The sequence below is a fragment of the Haemorhous mexicanus genome, chromosome 1, assembly GCF_027477595.1.
Source record: "Haemorhous mexicanus isolate bHaeMex1 chromosome 1, bHaeMex1.pri, whole genome shotgun sequence".
NCBI lineage: Eukaryota > Metazoa > Chordata > Aves > Passeriformes > Fringillidae > Haemorhous > Haemorhous mexicanus.
This window is the reverse complement of record NC_082341.1, coordinates 18,724,613-18,738,931: the sequence shown is the minus strand read 5'-3', so window position 1 is coordinate 18,738,931 and position 14,319 is coordinate 18,724,613. Positions and strand designations below refer to the sequence as shown.

The 14,319-nt window shown below is 35.6% G+C and overlaps 1 protein-coding gene across 4 annotated transcripts in view; it reads left to right on the top strand.

Moving 5' to 3' along the window:
* The window catches only part of MLLT10 (MLLT10 histone lysine methyltransferase DOT1L cofactor), a 121,648-nt gene that overhangs the window by 44,775 nt on the left and 62,554 nt on the right, over window positions 1-14,319 (top strand). For 3 of the 4 annotated variants that reach the window (XM_059841946.1, XM_059841936.1, XM_059841960.1), the window contains 3 exons: window positions 12-105; window positions 2,057-2,152; window positions 12,458-12,553. In XM_059841946.1, coding sequence (XP_059697929.1) covers window positions 12-105; window positions 2,057-2,152; window positions 12,458-12,553 — 286 coding nt within the window. The remainder of the gene's footprint in view (window positions 1-11; window positions 106-2,056; window positions 2,153-12,457; window positions 12,554-14,319) is intronic. The other variant, XM_059841953.1, reaches the window with a different exon arrangement.

The following is a 14,319-nucleotide window of genomic DNA, read 5'->3' as shown; positions in this document are numbered from 1 at the left end:
TTTATTTTTAGTGCACAGTTTGCAGGACTTCTTTGTGAAGAGGAAGGCAATGGTGCAGATAACGTCCAATACTGCGGCTACTGTAAATACCATTTTAATAAACTGGTATGTATTTATTAAATTCTGTAAATAAATGTTACTGACTTATTTTTATTCTGAGCTGCCATTGGCGCTAGAAATAATATTTTCGTGTAGTTCAAAAAGTAGATTGTATTTCATTAAAACAATGTTTTAATCACAGTTACAGAAGTACTAGCTGGAAATGTTGTTATAAGTGGTTACTTTTTAGATGTGTGGGTTTTCCCCCTCTGCCAGAAATAGCATGCACATTTAGTGGGTTTTTTTCATTAAATTCCTGGAATGTTTTCTTTTGCTATTTGTTTAGGTGCCTTCTAAGAATTTAGCCCATTTTGGAATAAACTAGAAAATACTACTTCTAGAGAAGCACTCCACATTTTTCTGCTTCAGTTACTCTTCTGCCCAACCTCTTTTGTTCTGTCTCTCACTGTGTAGCCAGTGAGTATTCCTTTCTTGTAAGTTCTCTGAAACACAACCTTAAGGAAGTGACTTGAGGTTTGATTTTTAAAACAAACAAGAAAAGAAAAACGTTAAAATTTCTCAGTTAATGCAGTAGGTTTTGGATCAGACCTCTGGAGTCTTTCCTTTCACTTCTTAACAATTTGACAGTTCCAGATATCTGTTTCTATGTACATGTGCGGGTGTGTGGACTTGATGGGCTTACTGATGTTTAAAAAATGTTATTTATTAATACTAAAATATGCAGACTTCTGTTCAAATACTCTTGTAAGTATAGTTTAACTTGCAGATTACTTTTCACTGCTAAAAAAGTTGAATACTTGGTGTAACTTTTAGGTTGCAGCGGGGTAAAAACACAGGACCAGTCAACAATTTAGATTCTAGAAGATTAGCTTGGTGAGGTTAGTTTTGTGCTTTTGTGAATACTGATGAATTTACTTCATCATGAAGATAAGTCAGGGCTTTCTAAGCCCTTACTAAGTGAAGAATTTTTTTTTTCCCCTACTATTTTGAGCTAAGTATTTACAAAAAGAGCAAAAATGGTATCTTATTTAGTGGCAAAGGCAAACCCTTACACTGTTATGCCTTTGATTTGAATGTAGCAGTGCTGCTGTGATTGAGAACAGGTATGTTTATTTAAAACCCAAGTTTTATGATAAAGACATAACTCTGTTTTGACATACAATTAGTTAGCTTTCCATTGCAAAGCTGTAGCGGTAAGAACAGTAAAGACTGGCAAGATTGTTTTAAGTGTTTCAATTTTTCTTTAGGATTGTTGTGACTTGTTGATGCCTGGTAAATACAGGTGCTTAGTATTTACTGCTGAAGATGGTGGGTGTTCTACATCTACTATTCCAATGAAAACTGGTTGACAAAAGAGTGGCCTGAAGTGTCTTTAAATAGTTCCTCAGTTACAGGAAATCCAACATTTAGAACACTGGCCTAGCATAAAGTATTTACAGTCCTGAACTAGGTTCTCAGACATTACAGAAATACAGGCAATTACATCTGCCACTTAAAATCACAGACATGACTGTAGCATTCTTTATCCTGGTTTTTTAATCCATTTTAATGAAAATATACCAGGCAGATCGCTTGAATAATAAATAAATCATGAAATCACCTTACAATGCATTTCAGGCATGTGTCAGGGCATTACTGTGGTTTCGTGTGATACTCATTTGAGCAGCGTCTTTTTTGTTTTATGTTATGAAAACTTGAAAATGTGTCTAGCATCTTTTAACCTTTAAAAAGTGGCATATTTCATTTCTCTGTGGAAAGCATATCTTGCAAATTTGTGGGAGGTGTAAAAGTTGATACAGGGAGAGGCTTTTTTCCTGGTATATATTCAGTAGTCTTGTGAATTTTAGTGTCAGTAATTAGTCAGCTTTCCAGTAACTGAAGCACTGAAATTTTTTTCCTCAAGTAATAAGGCATCTTGTCAGTGGAAATGCTTTATACTTTTTATTTATTCAAATGGTTCCTTTTCTCTGTCCATAAATATATTTTCTCTTTTTAGAAAAAGAGCAAACGGGGATCTAATAGGTCATATGATCAAAGTTTAAGTGATTCTTCCTCTCACTCTCAGGATAAACATCATGAGAAGGAGAAAAAAGTAAGTGGATTTGTCGTTGCTAATTATGTGGCACATCTGCTTAAAAGTAGCCCTTTCTGGTAAATTTAATTTTGGCTGAAAAGCGTGAAGAAAATCTTGTTCTGCAACACTGAATAATAAATAAGATGTGATAAACCATAGGTACCTGCATCCAATGAGGAAACCTCTTCAGGTGCATTTGTACATGCACTTCTCTATTTCTGTTTGCATTCAGTTTTGTGATACTGAAACATATCCATTGGGAAGGCTGTTCCATACAACTTACTTTGCGTTAATTTTCTGTTAGAGCTTTTCTTGTATACCCTTTTGACTACACAAAGAAGAAAACCAGCAGTAGACATTTTAGCAACTGTGTGGATAAACACCTGCATCTAATTACTTATGTTTCAACCTGTTACATCTTCCTCTCATCAAAGAACTGACATCTCTTCTTGACACATTTTACTGGTACCAGTGGTCAAACCCACTGTGCTGGCAAAATACCTTCTTACTCATCTGGGAAATCTTGCTGTGAGGGTACAAAGAACATAAGTGCTGATTTCTAATGTTGCCATATTCTTTTAATGATCTGACTTTGTATATTATTAAAAAATAATTTCAAATCCATGATGGTTACTATTTTTAGGTTTTTATTACTGCTGCATTAACAGTTGTCTGTAGGAAATTTGTCATCTAAATTCAGCAGAGGGTGATAACAAACACAGTAATGCAAATATGCTTTGGCACTTTTTTTAGGCCTCTAAGAATACATACAGAACTGCTCACTAGCACACGTCCTGTACAAATAGGGTAATAGGATTTTGTGTGGGTGCGGGTAAACTTAGTTTTACATTATTAAAAATCATTACATAAAAATTGGAATCAAAGAATCTTTTGACCAAATGTGTATTATGCAAGGGAGCTATATTTATAGAAACAGGAAATTGAATAGCAAATGTCAGTCTTTGGACTCTTAGTCTCCTTAATATTTGATTTGGATTTTAAGATCTCTTCCATTTTGGATGGATATTGATTGCCAGTTGTTCTTGGATAATCTTTGAAAAAGTCTAATCTTTAGACTTGTTTAATGGCGTACGTGAATCATTCTGTCTTTATCTGGTAAGATACAGATATCTGGTTGTATCTCTAAATCTAAATTTAGGGCTAAAATAATAAAAGTACGGGGTTTTGGCTTCTTTTTTCTTTGTAACACGTTGGTAGAAAAACCAGTTTTGAATTACACATTACAGAATTAGCTGCATGATAAACCCTTACTAATATTTGCCATATTTTTTCCTTAATTTTTCACTACCGTCATGTTTTAGGTCATGTTTTATCAAAGTACATGCATGGATTTTTACTCACATTGACAAAACTTGGTGGGTTTGTAGTTGTTTTATTTTGGGTTTTACTTCTTGTTTTTCCTAAATGAATTTGAAGATACTATGCTTCCCAGGTCATACCTGTGTAATCTACAGGGTACACTTGGAGGGGCGTTCAAACCGAGTGTGTTCAGCCAATGGTGTCAGCTATTTTTTCAGCTTATGATGTGTATTTGATAAACTGTATTAAATACCTTGGAGGAGTAGGACAGTTTTTTGGGGTGACTTTCCTTTTTTTCCTCTTTTGTAAATCACGTGAGAATCTAGATTTTTGTCATATTATAGTAAATATTTATATCTTTCTTCACAGATACAGTAGTGTTTGTGTGTGTGTGTGGCACCCGCATGCCCCTCAAGACCGCTGTAGTTTCAGTTGTATCTTTCATCTTCATTCTTTGGAAATTTGGATAATCTGATCTGTAGGCATCATTAAAGCTTTCTGTTTGGCCTAGCAGTAGCTGTATGAGTTGTGCTTTGGAACCACTTTTCTTGCTAAGACCTCAAAAGCTGTCCATTTGTGCATGTGAAATACAACACTGCAGTAAGAAGTGGTTGGTCTGAAAATGTTAATATAGGTAACTGTCATTTTTACAAACAGGCTCAGCTGAAAGCCTGTGTTTCCCTTCCATAGTATGTATTTAGTCTCTCCTGGGCACGCTGCCAACAAAATTGGTAACTAATATGTAAGGGTATAATAATAAAAAAACCATGAACGATTCTAACCAAACCTTAGGTATGATTTAATTTTCATGACGATGTTGAAGCTTCAGAATAAATAGCTTCATTATATTCTGATTACTACTGCCTAAGCATTGTTAGTTTCTGTGGCAGAGATGCTATTTAGAAATGATTAGTGATGAGGCTGTGTCCCTTCTAAAGAGGATTGGTAGTATGTCACTTGACATTCCATTAAAATATCTCTTTTCTTCAGGGCCCAAGTACTTACTCAGGCTTTCTTGGGAAAACTCAGGCTACCATGAGGCTGTGGAAGAATGCCTTGCTTTAATGTTACTGGCAGTCTTATATTTGGAAGGACTAAAGAAGGAACTAAACATATCTGGAATTGACCTTTGTATAATAGAAATCTTTTTTTGCCACTAACATGAAAATTAGGCAACATTACTAGCTTTATATGTTTATGACTTCTGAAAAATGTGAATATATTATGTAGTAATTAACTGCTATATAGCAGCTGAATTACACAGGTGCCTTTACTACTAGAAGTGCTTTGGTCTGAGCTGAGCAGGAAGAGAGAATTGAAAACTTTGCTGTAGTGGCTCGTATAATGTAAATTAAACAAAAATGGGCTCATGACTGAAGACTGCAGATGTCTAAGAAGTGATTGAAGAGGCAAAAAGTACAAAATAGTAACAAAGAGCCTCTTGTCACTGTCACAGAATTTGGAGATCATCAGAGGAGAGCCTAAAATCCAGGAGCCAGGATAAGCGTCCTAAATACTGAGCTACTAATGCATTGTGGGCATCTTTTTGCTGCTTGTGTTGTTCTTAAAGAAACATTACAGTTTTTCTGATTCTGTGGGTAGAAACTTGAACATCTAAGAACAGGTTGTGGCAGTGCATCACACTTGGTGTGTTACACTGTAGCTGGGAGTTTGGTTGTTATGCCCATGGGAAGGGAAGATTTAAACCATATCTCTGCATTGAGAGTTCCCATAGGCTGAGTGTTGGTTTGGAACTGTGTTTGGAACTGCCCAGACTTGGCCAGTGTGTTGTGCAGGAGCCTGTGCTCATGCGTCAGGGCAATGAATTTCATTTGGGAAAAGGTGCTTGATGCTTTTTAATGAGTTTAATGCGCTGTGTGAGCTGTTACAAGGCGTGTTGTAAACACTCAGATCAAGTGTTCCCAGGGCATTTCCTCACTGTCTGCACAACTGACTGGGAAAAGGTAAAATGGACCTCCTGTGCATCACAGAAAATTCCGTGGTAAAAATTGGATCAGATTGCAGGTTTTTGGGTTATCATTCAGTGCATAAGCAGTAGTTTCTTTTTTCTCTTGAAAAACAACAACAAAAAAATCTTGTTTTAGTCCCAAGGAGTCACTTTATAGCGCTGTATCGAGTGTTTTAAAGATGATTCTAATTGTGTCATTCCTCTATGAATTCTCATTTCATAAACTAAATAATGCTACTTGAACATTGGGGGTTTTATGTAACTTTTTATGGGAAAAAAGCTCCAAACTCATGCCAGTAATGTAGTTTCCCATTGCATTTTTATAAAATTTGTAAGCTTTGTTAATCACTTCATTATATTTGACTGTTTAATCCTTTCAGCTGCTCTTGATGTCTGAAGCAAAATTGTAAGAATGCTGAAGATAACTAGAAGAAAAGTGGTTTGCAGCGACTTTGAAATTATTTCAATTTTAGTAATTGAAGTAATACTAGATAAATATTTTTTGAATAAGAACTGTGTCATATAGATGCAAATGGCGATGTGTGTCTGTGTTAACTTGCTCCAAATTCTGTTCAGTCAGAGGGAAAGAAACATGCCTCTGAAACACCTCTAAAAGCTGGTCAGTTAAATATAAACCATGTGTGTTTCAGTGTATAGATACGCTAATATCTATCTAAGATGTAGAACCCAGTTCCTGTTTCCTAAAACCGAAATTTTCTGTGGGTTCCATGGGTTTGAAAGAGAGATGTCTTCATCCTTCAGTCTTTACTGTTGTTGCCAGTGAATAGCATTTCTCTTTCTGGACACCTGTTCTGTATTGACTTTCATAGGAGTATAGACTTTTCTTTTTTAATACATCTCTTCATGTCAAATTCTGTTGGAAGTCTTAACTGTTCGGGAATACTGACAGCATGTGGCTGTGTAAACAAAATTTCATTAGAAAGCTACTCTATCTGAGTATATTTAGTAATAGATAGTTTTATCTGCAGGATTAAGAGGAAAGGTGACAATCTGGCTTGACTTGTTGCTCACTAAAATTCTCTGTCAACTTGTGCAGTGTTCTGTGTATAAAACTGTCATCCTGATCACCAGCTGCGTGACATTTACTGGGGCTGGCACCAGCACAATGATCTCTTGTTGAGGTCGAGAAAAAATACTTAAGAATATAAGCTCATTTGAATTTATATTTTATTTTAGTAAGAGAAAAAGTAGGAACTTCTTGTCTCAATTCTCAAGATTATAATGGAATTACAGATTTGATTGCCTCATATTTTTTTAACCTTACAGTAACACATTATATATATTACTGAGAAAAGAGTAATGCTTTTAGTATACATTAACACAGCAAACACCTCAGTAGCATTAGCTTGTCAGCTGGGATTAGTTAATTATTATAAGATCAAAATGACAAGCGTACCACCTCAGGTATACCTAAAAACTAGTCTGCAAGATGTAGAATTTTGTAAGGCTGCTTAGGTTACAACTGTATTTTTCCATCTCAGAGTACACAGTTTGGTCTTTTACTGTGAAAGGAAAAAAAAAACCCCTTAGCCAGCAGCTCACCCTTACACAGCCACTTGCTCATTCTCCTCCCTTATGGGATGGGGGAGAGAATCAGAAGGGTAAAAGTGAAAAAACTTGTGGGTTGACATAAAGACAGTTTAATAGGTAAAGCAGAAATTGTGCATGCAAGCAAAGCAAAACAAGGAATTCATTCACCACTTCGCATGGGCAGGCAGGTGTTCAGGCATCCCCAGGAATGCTGGGCTCCAGCACTTATAACTGTTACTTGGGAAGACAAATGCTATCACTCTGAACATCCCACCTTTCTTCTTCTTCACTGACTTTAATGTACTGAGTGTGATGTCCTATGGTGTGGGATATCTTTGGTCATTTAGGGTCAGCTGTCCTGGCTGTGTCCCTTCCCAGGTTCTGGTGCACTGCCAGCCCATATGCTGGTGGGGTGAGAAGCAGAAAAGGCCTTGGCCCTGTATAAGGGCTCCTCAGCAAAAATGAAAACATTCCTGTGTTATCAACACTGTTTTCAGCACAAATGCAAAACACAGCCCCACACTAACTAGGTGAAGTAAATTAACTCTATCCCATTCACAACCAGCATGATTTCAGTTTTATAGCTACTGTGAGAGATGCAGAAGTAAAAGGTGCTTTGAAATGTCTTTTTCTTGGCTTTGGATTCTGGATTAATACAAGGTTATTAGTTTTTTATAACAGTTTCTAGAAGGTAATGTCAATACTTTTTTATGAGGTTGTATATTTCACCCATACTGTGTCTTGGGTTCTGGTAGACCATATGCAGTTAAAGGGGATCTACAATGTTAAGCTGACTGAGACCGGAAAATTGAATGGATTCCTTTTGTTTGCCATTCTACTTGCCTATTTCATGATATATATGTGACAGGTGTCTTTTGGTTACCTTGCAGACAGTGGAGCATTTCACAGTATGTAACATAATACATAATTCAAACTTGTAATTTTTATAGGAATGAATGAAGGTGAGCACTGACAATACATAGTTGCTGGTCTTTTTCACTGATCTGACAAATGTTTCTCTGAAAGTAAGTTAAAGAAAGTGAATGATCAAGTGTTGATATTTAGAGTGATAAAACAAGTAAATAAGGTAAAAAAATGAAGAATTGGAACCAAAGTGTATTTGTGAAGTCATATTATGTAATAATTTTGTAGATTGAATCTTTGTGGGAGAACCAGAAACAATCAGAATGTATTTCCATCCCCTTCTTCATTCCCCTACCCCCTGCTCTACAAGAAAGCAATGCACAGCAGGTGCTGTAGAATTCCAGAGATTTTGCACCATATTTGTTTTGTTATCTAGCAACATTTAGCTGTTGGAGTTAAGGTGGGATTACATAATTTTTTAGGTAAGAAACAAAAGCCAAAAAGTAGATCCCTGGTGAGAAATAAAGCTTTCTGATTTATCATGATGCATGAACTTGAGGCAGTTTGTATTGGTATTTAGCTGCACCATATATCTGGGCTCTTCAAGTTGTTCAGGACCAGTATTGGTACAGGTGCATACCCAAGGGCTGCATGGCAAGCACACCTTATTTTTCTTACAGTAAGAAAGATTTCAGGAACTGCCTGAATCTGGTCTTGCGAACCCAGATTCCCTTTGCAATTTTGTTGTTGGTCCTTTATTTTATGATACATTTTTCCTTGGAAGTGTGTCTTCTGCTAAATCTTGGTTTTACAGAATGTACAGATCGCATTTGTCAGCTCTACACAGGAGTCTAGACCATCTGAACTCATTCCTAAGTATATAAATGGGATATGTGTGCTCTGCCTGCCGTTAATGCTCCCTTAGCTTTCACTCACTGGCAATATTATTTTCAGTCCTTGTTAAGAGTAATTTCTGTCCTTTATTTTCCTTACAGTAAAGCTTGTAAAAGATTAGACATTTGATATCTATTACCTTCCTTAGAATGGGGGACTCTCATGTGGTTTTATGGATGAATGTTTATCTTTGTGAGCTGTTGCTACCTTTTTTTTTTTGGAGTTTTTTTAGAGCTGTGACTGAATAGAGATTTTACAAAAGTGAAGCATGCAGAGTTCTCCATTGGGAGCTAACAGTTTGTTGGTTTTGTGGCAGTAGGGAAGATGGCTAGTTTCTGTGGCCTTTGAGACAGACTTGATTGAAAGCTGTCATAATTGTTAAATATTGTGGGAATTCATGTTCCTCTGTTAATCCTTTTCTGAATTCCGGAGTGGATATTTCAGAACTCTTCTTATACTTCTTATGCATCTTTGTGGTAGAAAAGGGTGCAGCTGCAAGAAGTAATTTTGTAGGAGCTGTGTCTCTTCAGCAGTCTCAGCAGCTTGTTGAAATTTTTATTCTTACCAGTGTAAAAGCTGCGCATTTCTTTCAGAGATTTTCCTACACTGTTCTCCAGTTCTTTGATGTGGTATGCATTTGAAGTCAATTCACATTCAGAAGTAACGCTTCTCAACTTTCCTTGGGAAGAAAAAAGATAATAAAAGAAAAAAAGGAAAAAATTCTGAGAGGAGGTATAGCCTAAAAGAAGGAGGAAATGTAGAGTTAAGGACAGCAGATGTCTTGTGATTGAGGTCTTTGGATGCAGAAGGCCTTTGAATGGGTTACCCCTGCAGTGGCTTTCAGTGGAAAGCTGTAACCTTGGTAAGCTGTCCTGTCCTTGGTGGTTTGGATCTGGGGGAGGAATCTGATGTGGTTGCTGATGCTTCACTTTACAGAAATCAAGTATATTCTTTCCAGACCCTGAGTTGTTTATGCCCTCTTCCTTCCTGCTGTTCTTGTGTCCCTTGTCCTTCCTGACACCTTCTTATGTGTAGGGACTTTTGTTGATTTCAGTATGTTACAAAATGTAATTTGAAGTCCTCGTAAGTGTTCCTTTGGTCAGAATTTTACTGTTCTTTACCTTTTAGATGAAATTAACACGGGAAGTAGAAGAACACTAGAAAGTCATAAGAAAAGATTGTAAAACATGTTCATTTAAAAGTTTTCTTATTGTTTACTGTTATTGTTATGAAGTTGCATCCTAAAGTGTATTAAAGTCATTGCCCCTTGGCTCCAAAATTATAAATAAAAAATTTCTTTAGGATTATTTGAATTTCCCAGTAGAATGATGAAAGCCAAAGATACTCCGGTTAGCCATTCCATAGCTTCCTTCTTGAAGCTTGTCTGGGGTTTAGTGAAATTGTTACTCAAGTTTTTCTAAACATCCACTGATGTAGTAAGTTTGGTAGCTTAGCACTGGTGAAGTCTTTTGTATCAACAGAACCAACGGATAGCATGGCAGTCTTGGTGTAGATGCCTCTGTATTTCCTTGATTCCTGCTTGCTTTTCTGTTAGTATGCGTAGCACTTTAAGGACTGTTACATTTGAGATGTTATTGAAAAGACTGTGCAGTGCATTTGAATCCTTCCTCTCCACAGTGTTTTTTTTTTTCTCTTTCTAATATGTTTTCCAGGTCTAAAAAGAGACAAACAAACAATCTCTCCACGAGAAAAACACAAAAGAAAACAAACACTAACTCCCTGATCTAAAGCTCCTTCAGCGAGCCTATATTAGGTTTTAAAAATTAAAACTTACCTTGTGGTGTGTGCCAGTTACAACACCTGCTCACTTTATTATGAAGGGAAAAGCTCCTTATTTCTATCCATGTGGCAGAGTGGAAAAAAAACCCCAAGTTCACTTGAGTGTGTAAAACCCCCAGCCCTAGAAATGCCCATCAGCTTTTTAAAGTGTACTTGTCTTTGGGTTTTAAGAAGTGTACAAGGATTAAAAGGACCTTATGTATTGTATCTAGCAACTGTAGTTTTTCATAATATTTTGGTGCTGATAGTTTTTTTACTCAATTTTTAGCTTTCTTAGTTAAACTGTATTTCATTCCTGGCGAAATTAGTTTAGTTAAATGCATTTGGGCTGGTTAGAAACAAGGTGATCTCTAAGTCAGTCACCTGGTATTTACAGTTCATAAAGGTAGAGATAAAAGTGTTTTGCTTTCAGCTTTGCATCAAGGTTATCTGTTAACCAATTTTACTTTACTGGAGAATTTAAAAATCCATTCTTTACTCTCTCAGGCTGATTCAATGAAGTAAGTTTCTGGTATTTCTTTCATTGTGACAGAAATGGAAAGGTGATACTTTGTCATACCTGAATAGAGTATGCACATATTGCATCTCGTCCTGGTGCTAGGTGAGAGTGGTTGTGCAGTTGCTGTTGAACAAATTATGTTTTTTTGAAAGTTTGTACAATCATTTTGATAGTTAGAGAAAGATCAGCATGGGTAGTTCTTAAGATTCAAAACAGTTACTGAGTTTTCATATGGCTGTTTAGACTTACACATCTTATCAAGCTGCTCAATGGCATTTTTGAACCCCTTGTGTCAATCCGTATGGTTGCACATTTTTTACTAGCTCTCTGTAGAAGAATTCTGCACAAAGAGCTGTACATTATGCTGTTCTGCAGAGTTTTGTGTTAGTTTACAAAAATTCCACAAATATATAATTAAAGAAATTAAATACTTGAGTGCCACTAGCTTAAAGTAACTTTCCCAGCTGCAGTTTCTTTGCATCTTCTGACACTGACTGTCTAAGTAAACCATATTACATTGCTAAGAAAAAATGGCTTGTTTATGATTAGACTGGAAAAAATACTGAACTTCTGTGTTCTAAGTTTAATTGTTAGTTTTGTCAGATTCGCTATTTTTGTAACGTATTTGTCTAAACTATTCAAACAAATACAATTTATGTCTGATTCTGTAATCCTCCAAAAATTGATTTCTGCCAGTATGAAGGACTACTGTTATACTATAAAGGCTCTGGGATAAGAAGTTATTTTCTGTCCATTGGCACAATTATGTTCACACTGCCAGTGCTTCATTCATGTTTAAGAAATAAAAATTAAAAAACTGATTACATTCTCAGCTCTTTTAGGAAGCACATTTGATTTGTATAGCTTTGATATTTTATTCAGTTCACCATGGAAAATACTTACTTAGTCTGTAAAATATGTGTCCCTTTTTTGGAAATGAAATCTAAATCAGATTTCCCATTTTTATGCATGGAGATGTCAGTAGGGGAGCCAAAGCTAAAACCTTGCATTAATTTACATTAGTATCCCAACAAAAAATACTGTGCAGGTGCAGTGATGCAGATAGATAGAAGTCTTTGGTGAAAAATGAACAAAGATCTTTGAAACAGAAGCCATGTTTCTGGTTTTATTCCAGTTTCTTTTGTTGATTAAGTGATTATTGTAAAGATGGGTTATACTAATAACAGTGCATTTATAAATGCTGGTTATTATTGAAGAATTTCAGTTGATGCACTCTGAAAACAAATATAAATACTTGATTTGCTTTATAAAATTATAAAACATTCAGAGCATTAATGTGTTTTCCAAATAGCACAGGACATTATTGCCATATCTCTTCAGTTTTGATAACACTTGATGCAGTATAGGTTGGGTTATGTTAAACGTGAAGCTGAACTTAGTTTTTATTGTCTTTTACAACTTACAGAAATATAAAGAGAAAGATAAACACAAGCAAAAATATAAGAAGCAGTCGGAGTCCTCACCATCTTTGGTTCCATCTCTTACTGTAACTACAGAAAAAGTAAGTCAACGTGTTTTTTCTCTTCCACTTCAGTTACTTACGTCAAAATTTCATGATGTAATCATTCCACTGTATATACAGGAGCTTTGTAATGGTATAAATTCTATAATTATCAAACACTCTTGGTATTTTTTCCTGTGCTGTAAAATCCTAAAATACTTGAAGGTTTATCATATGGAAAAAGGCTTAGAGTTTTGTACTTTAAATTTCGATTCAGGTGCCAGTGATACTTCAGTAGATTTTCCTTAATTTAACAACTTGAAGTTTTAGAAAGTCTTTCCTTCAAAATTCACTTGTGTATGCTGAGCTGACACTGAACCTGTAAGCATTTAAAACGGGTAGTTATGAAATTACAGCTCACGCTTCATATACTTATCATTTGCCTTATTAGCAGGTTGTTCTGTTAGATTCTCTGACCTTCCCTTTCTATTGGTGTGTTAGAAGATACCTAATTCCAGCAGCAACATACAGGGTTAAATAATGACAAGAATCACTTTTGCTGTCCACCAATAAAATGACACTAATGTTGGTGTTACAAAGTGGGCAGTACTATTGAGAAATGGGTTTTCTGGTTTCAGAGTTGGAAAGAAAGGGTCCCGTTCATGTGGAGATGTTTGACCTCAGAGTCAGGGAATCATGGTTTGAGTTGAACTGTCCTTAGTATACACAGATGATCATGTAAGGCGTTGAGGCTTGTGTTAACTGTGTGTGCTTTGGTTGCTGAGGTGTTGCGTTCAACAAATGTGTGTTTGCATATGGTACACCAAGACCTCATCAGAACAGTTGAAATACCAACTTTCTCTGGTCTCTGGAAGTATTCTCTCAACTAGTGGTATCAATTTCAAGAATAATCTCCAAGAAAGTTAAACTTTTTGTATGCTTTGCATATTTCTTTATTCTCCATAGTAAGATTATTAACTTGAGAATTCATACCTGCTAACATCCCATTATTAGGAGCTCACACTTCTGTTGAGAGTCTTGTTTCTTGTTCTCCTGTATTCTCTTTGATGCTGTTGTGTCAAGTGAGACTTAGTAGTCAGTGGTTTTCTGAAACTCTCAATAACTCTCAGTTAAAAAAATAGAAGAAAAGGTAGAATCAATTAACCACTTTGCTGGTTTGATTTAAGAGCAATTAGAGATTGCAGTCAGCGAGTGTGACAGTTTCCATTGAAATTAGGTTGTAGTATTGACTGGTCCACATGATTGGTTATTTAATTTTTTTAATTTGTCCTAAACATACTCCTTTTGAGTCTGAGACAGCTTCTAAAATTCATAGCCTGTAAGAGAGGCTTTGTGGGAAGTTGTATGGAAGCTTCTTTAAACTTTACAACCTTTTTTTAGTTTTTATACTGTGTATGATCTTACCTTTCTTGAATTATATCCCTCTTGTACTTTGATTATCTAATCATACTAAGTTTTTACAAGAAGTGATATTATTGTATATTTCTGTAAAAGTTAAAAAAAATATATAGAAATATTGATTATCTTTTGCATCCTGCCTGTGGGAATATGCTTTTAATGCCAAACACACAGTTGGATTCTGTTTTTCAGCTAAGCTTATTTGTAATTGCTTTGTCCTTGCTAATTGCTTTTTCCTAATTACAAGGTTTACTCCTATGAGTAAAGAGATGAGCTGGAGCAGACACTAAAGTGAACAGAAAATCTCTAATTCTAGAACTTAAATTATAACCTAATTAAACTAAAACAGAATATTAATTCTGGAATTTGAATATAGTCCTAGCCTTTTAGTTTCCTTTATTTAATCT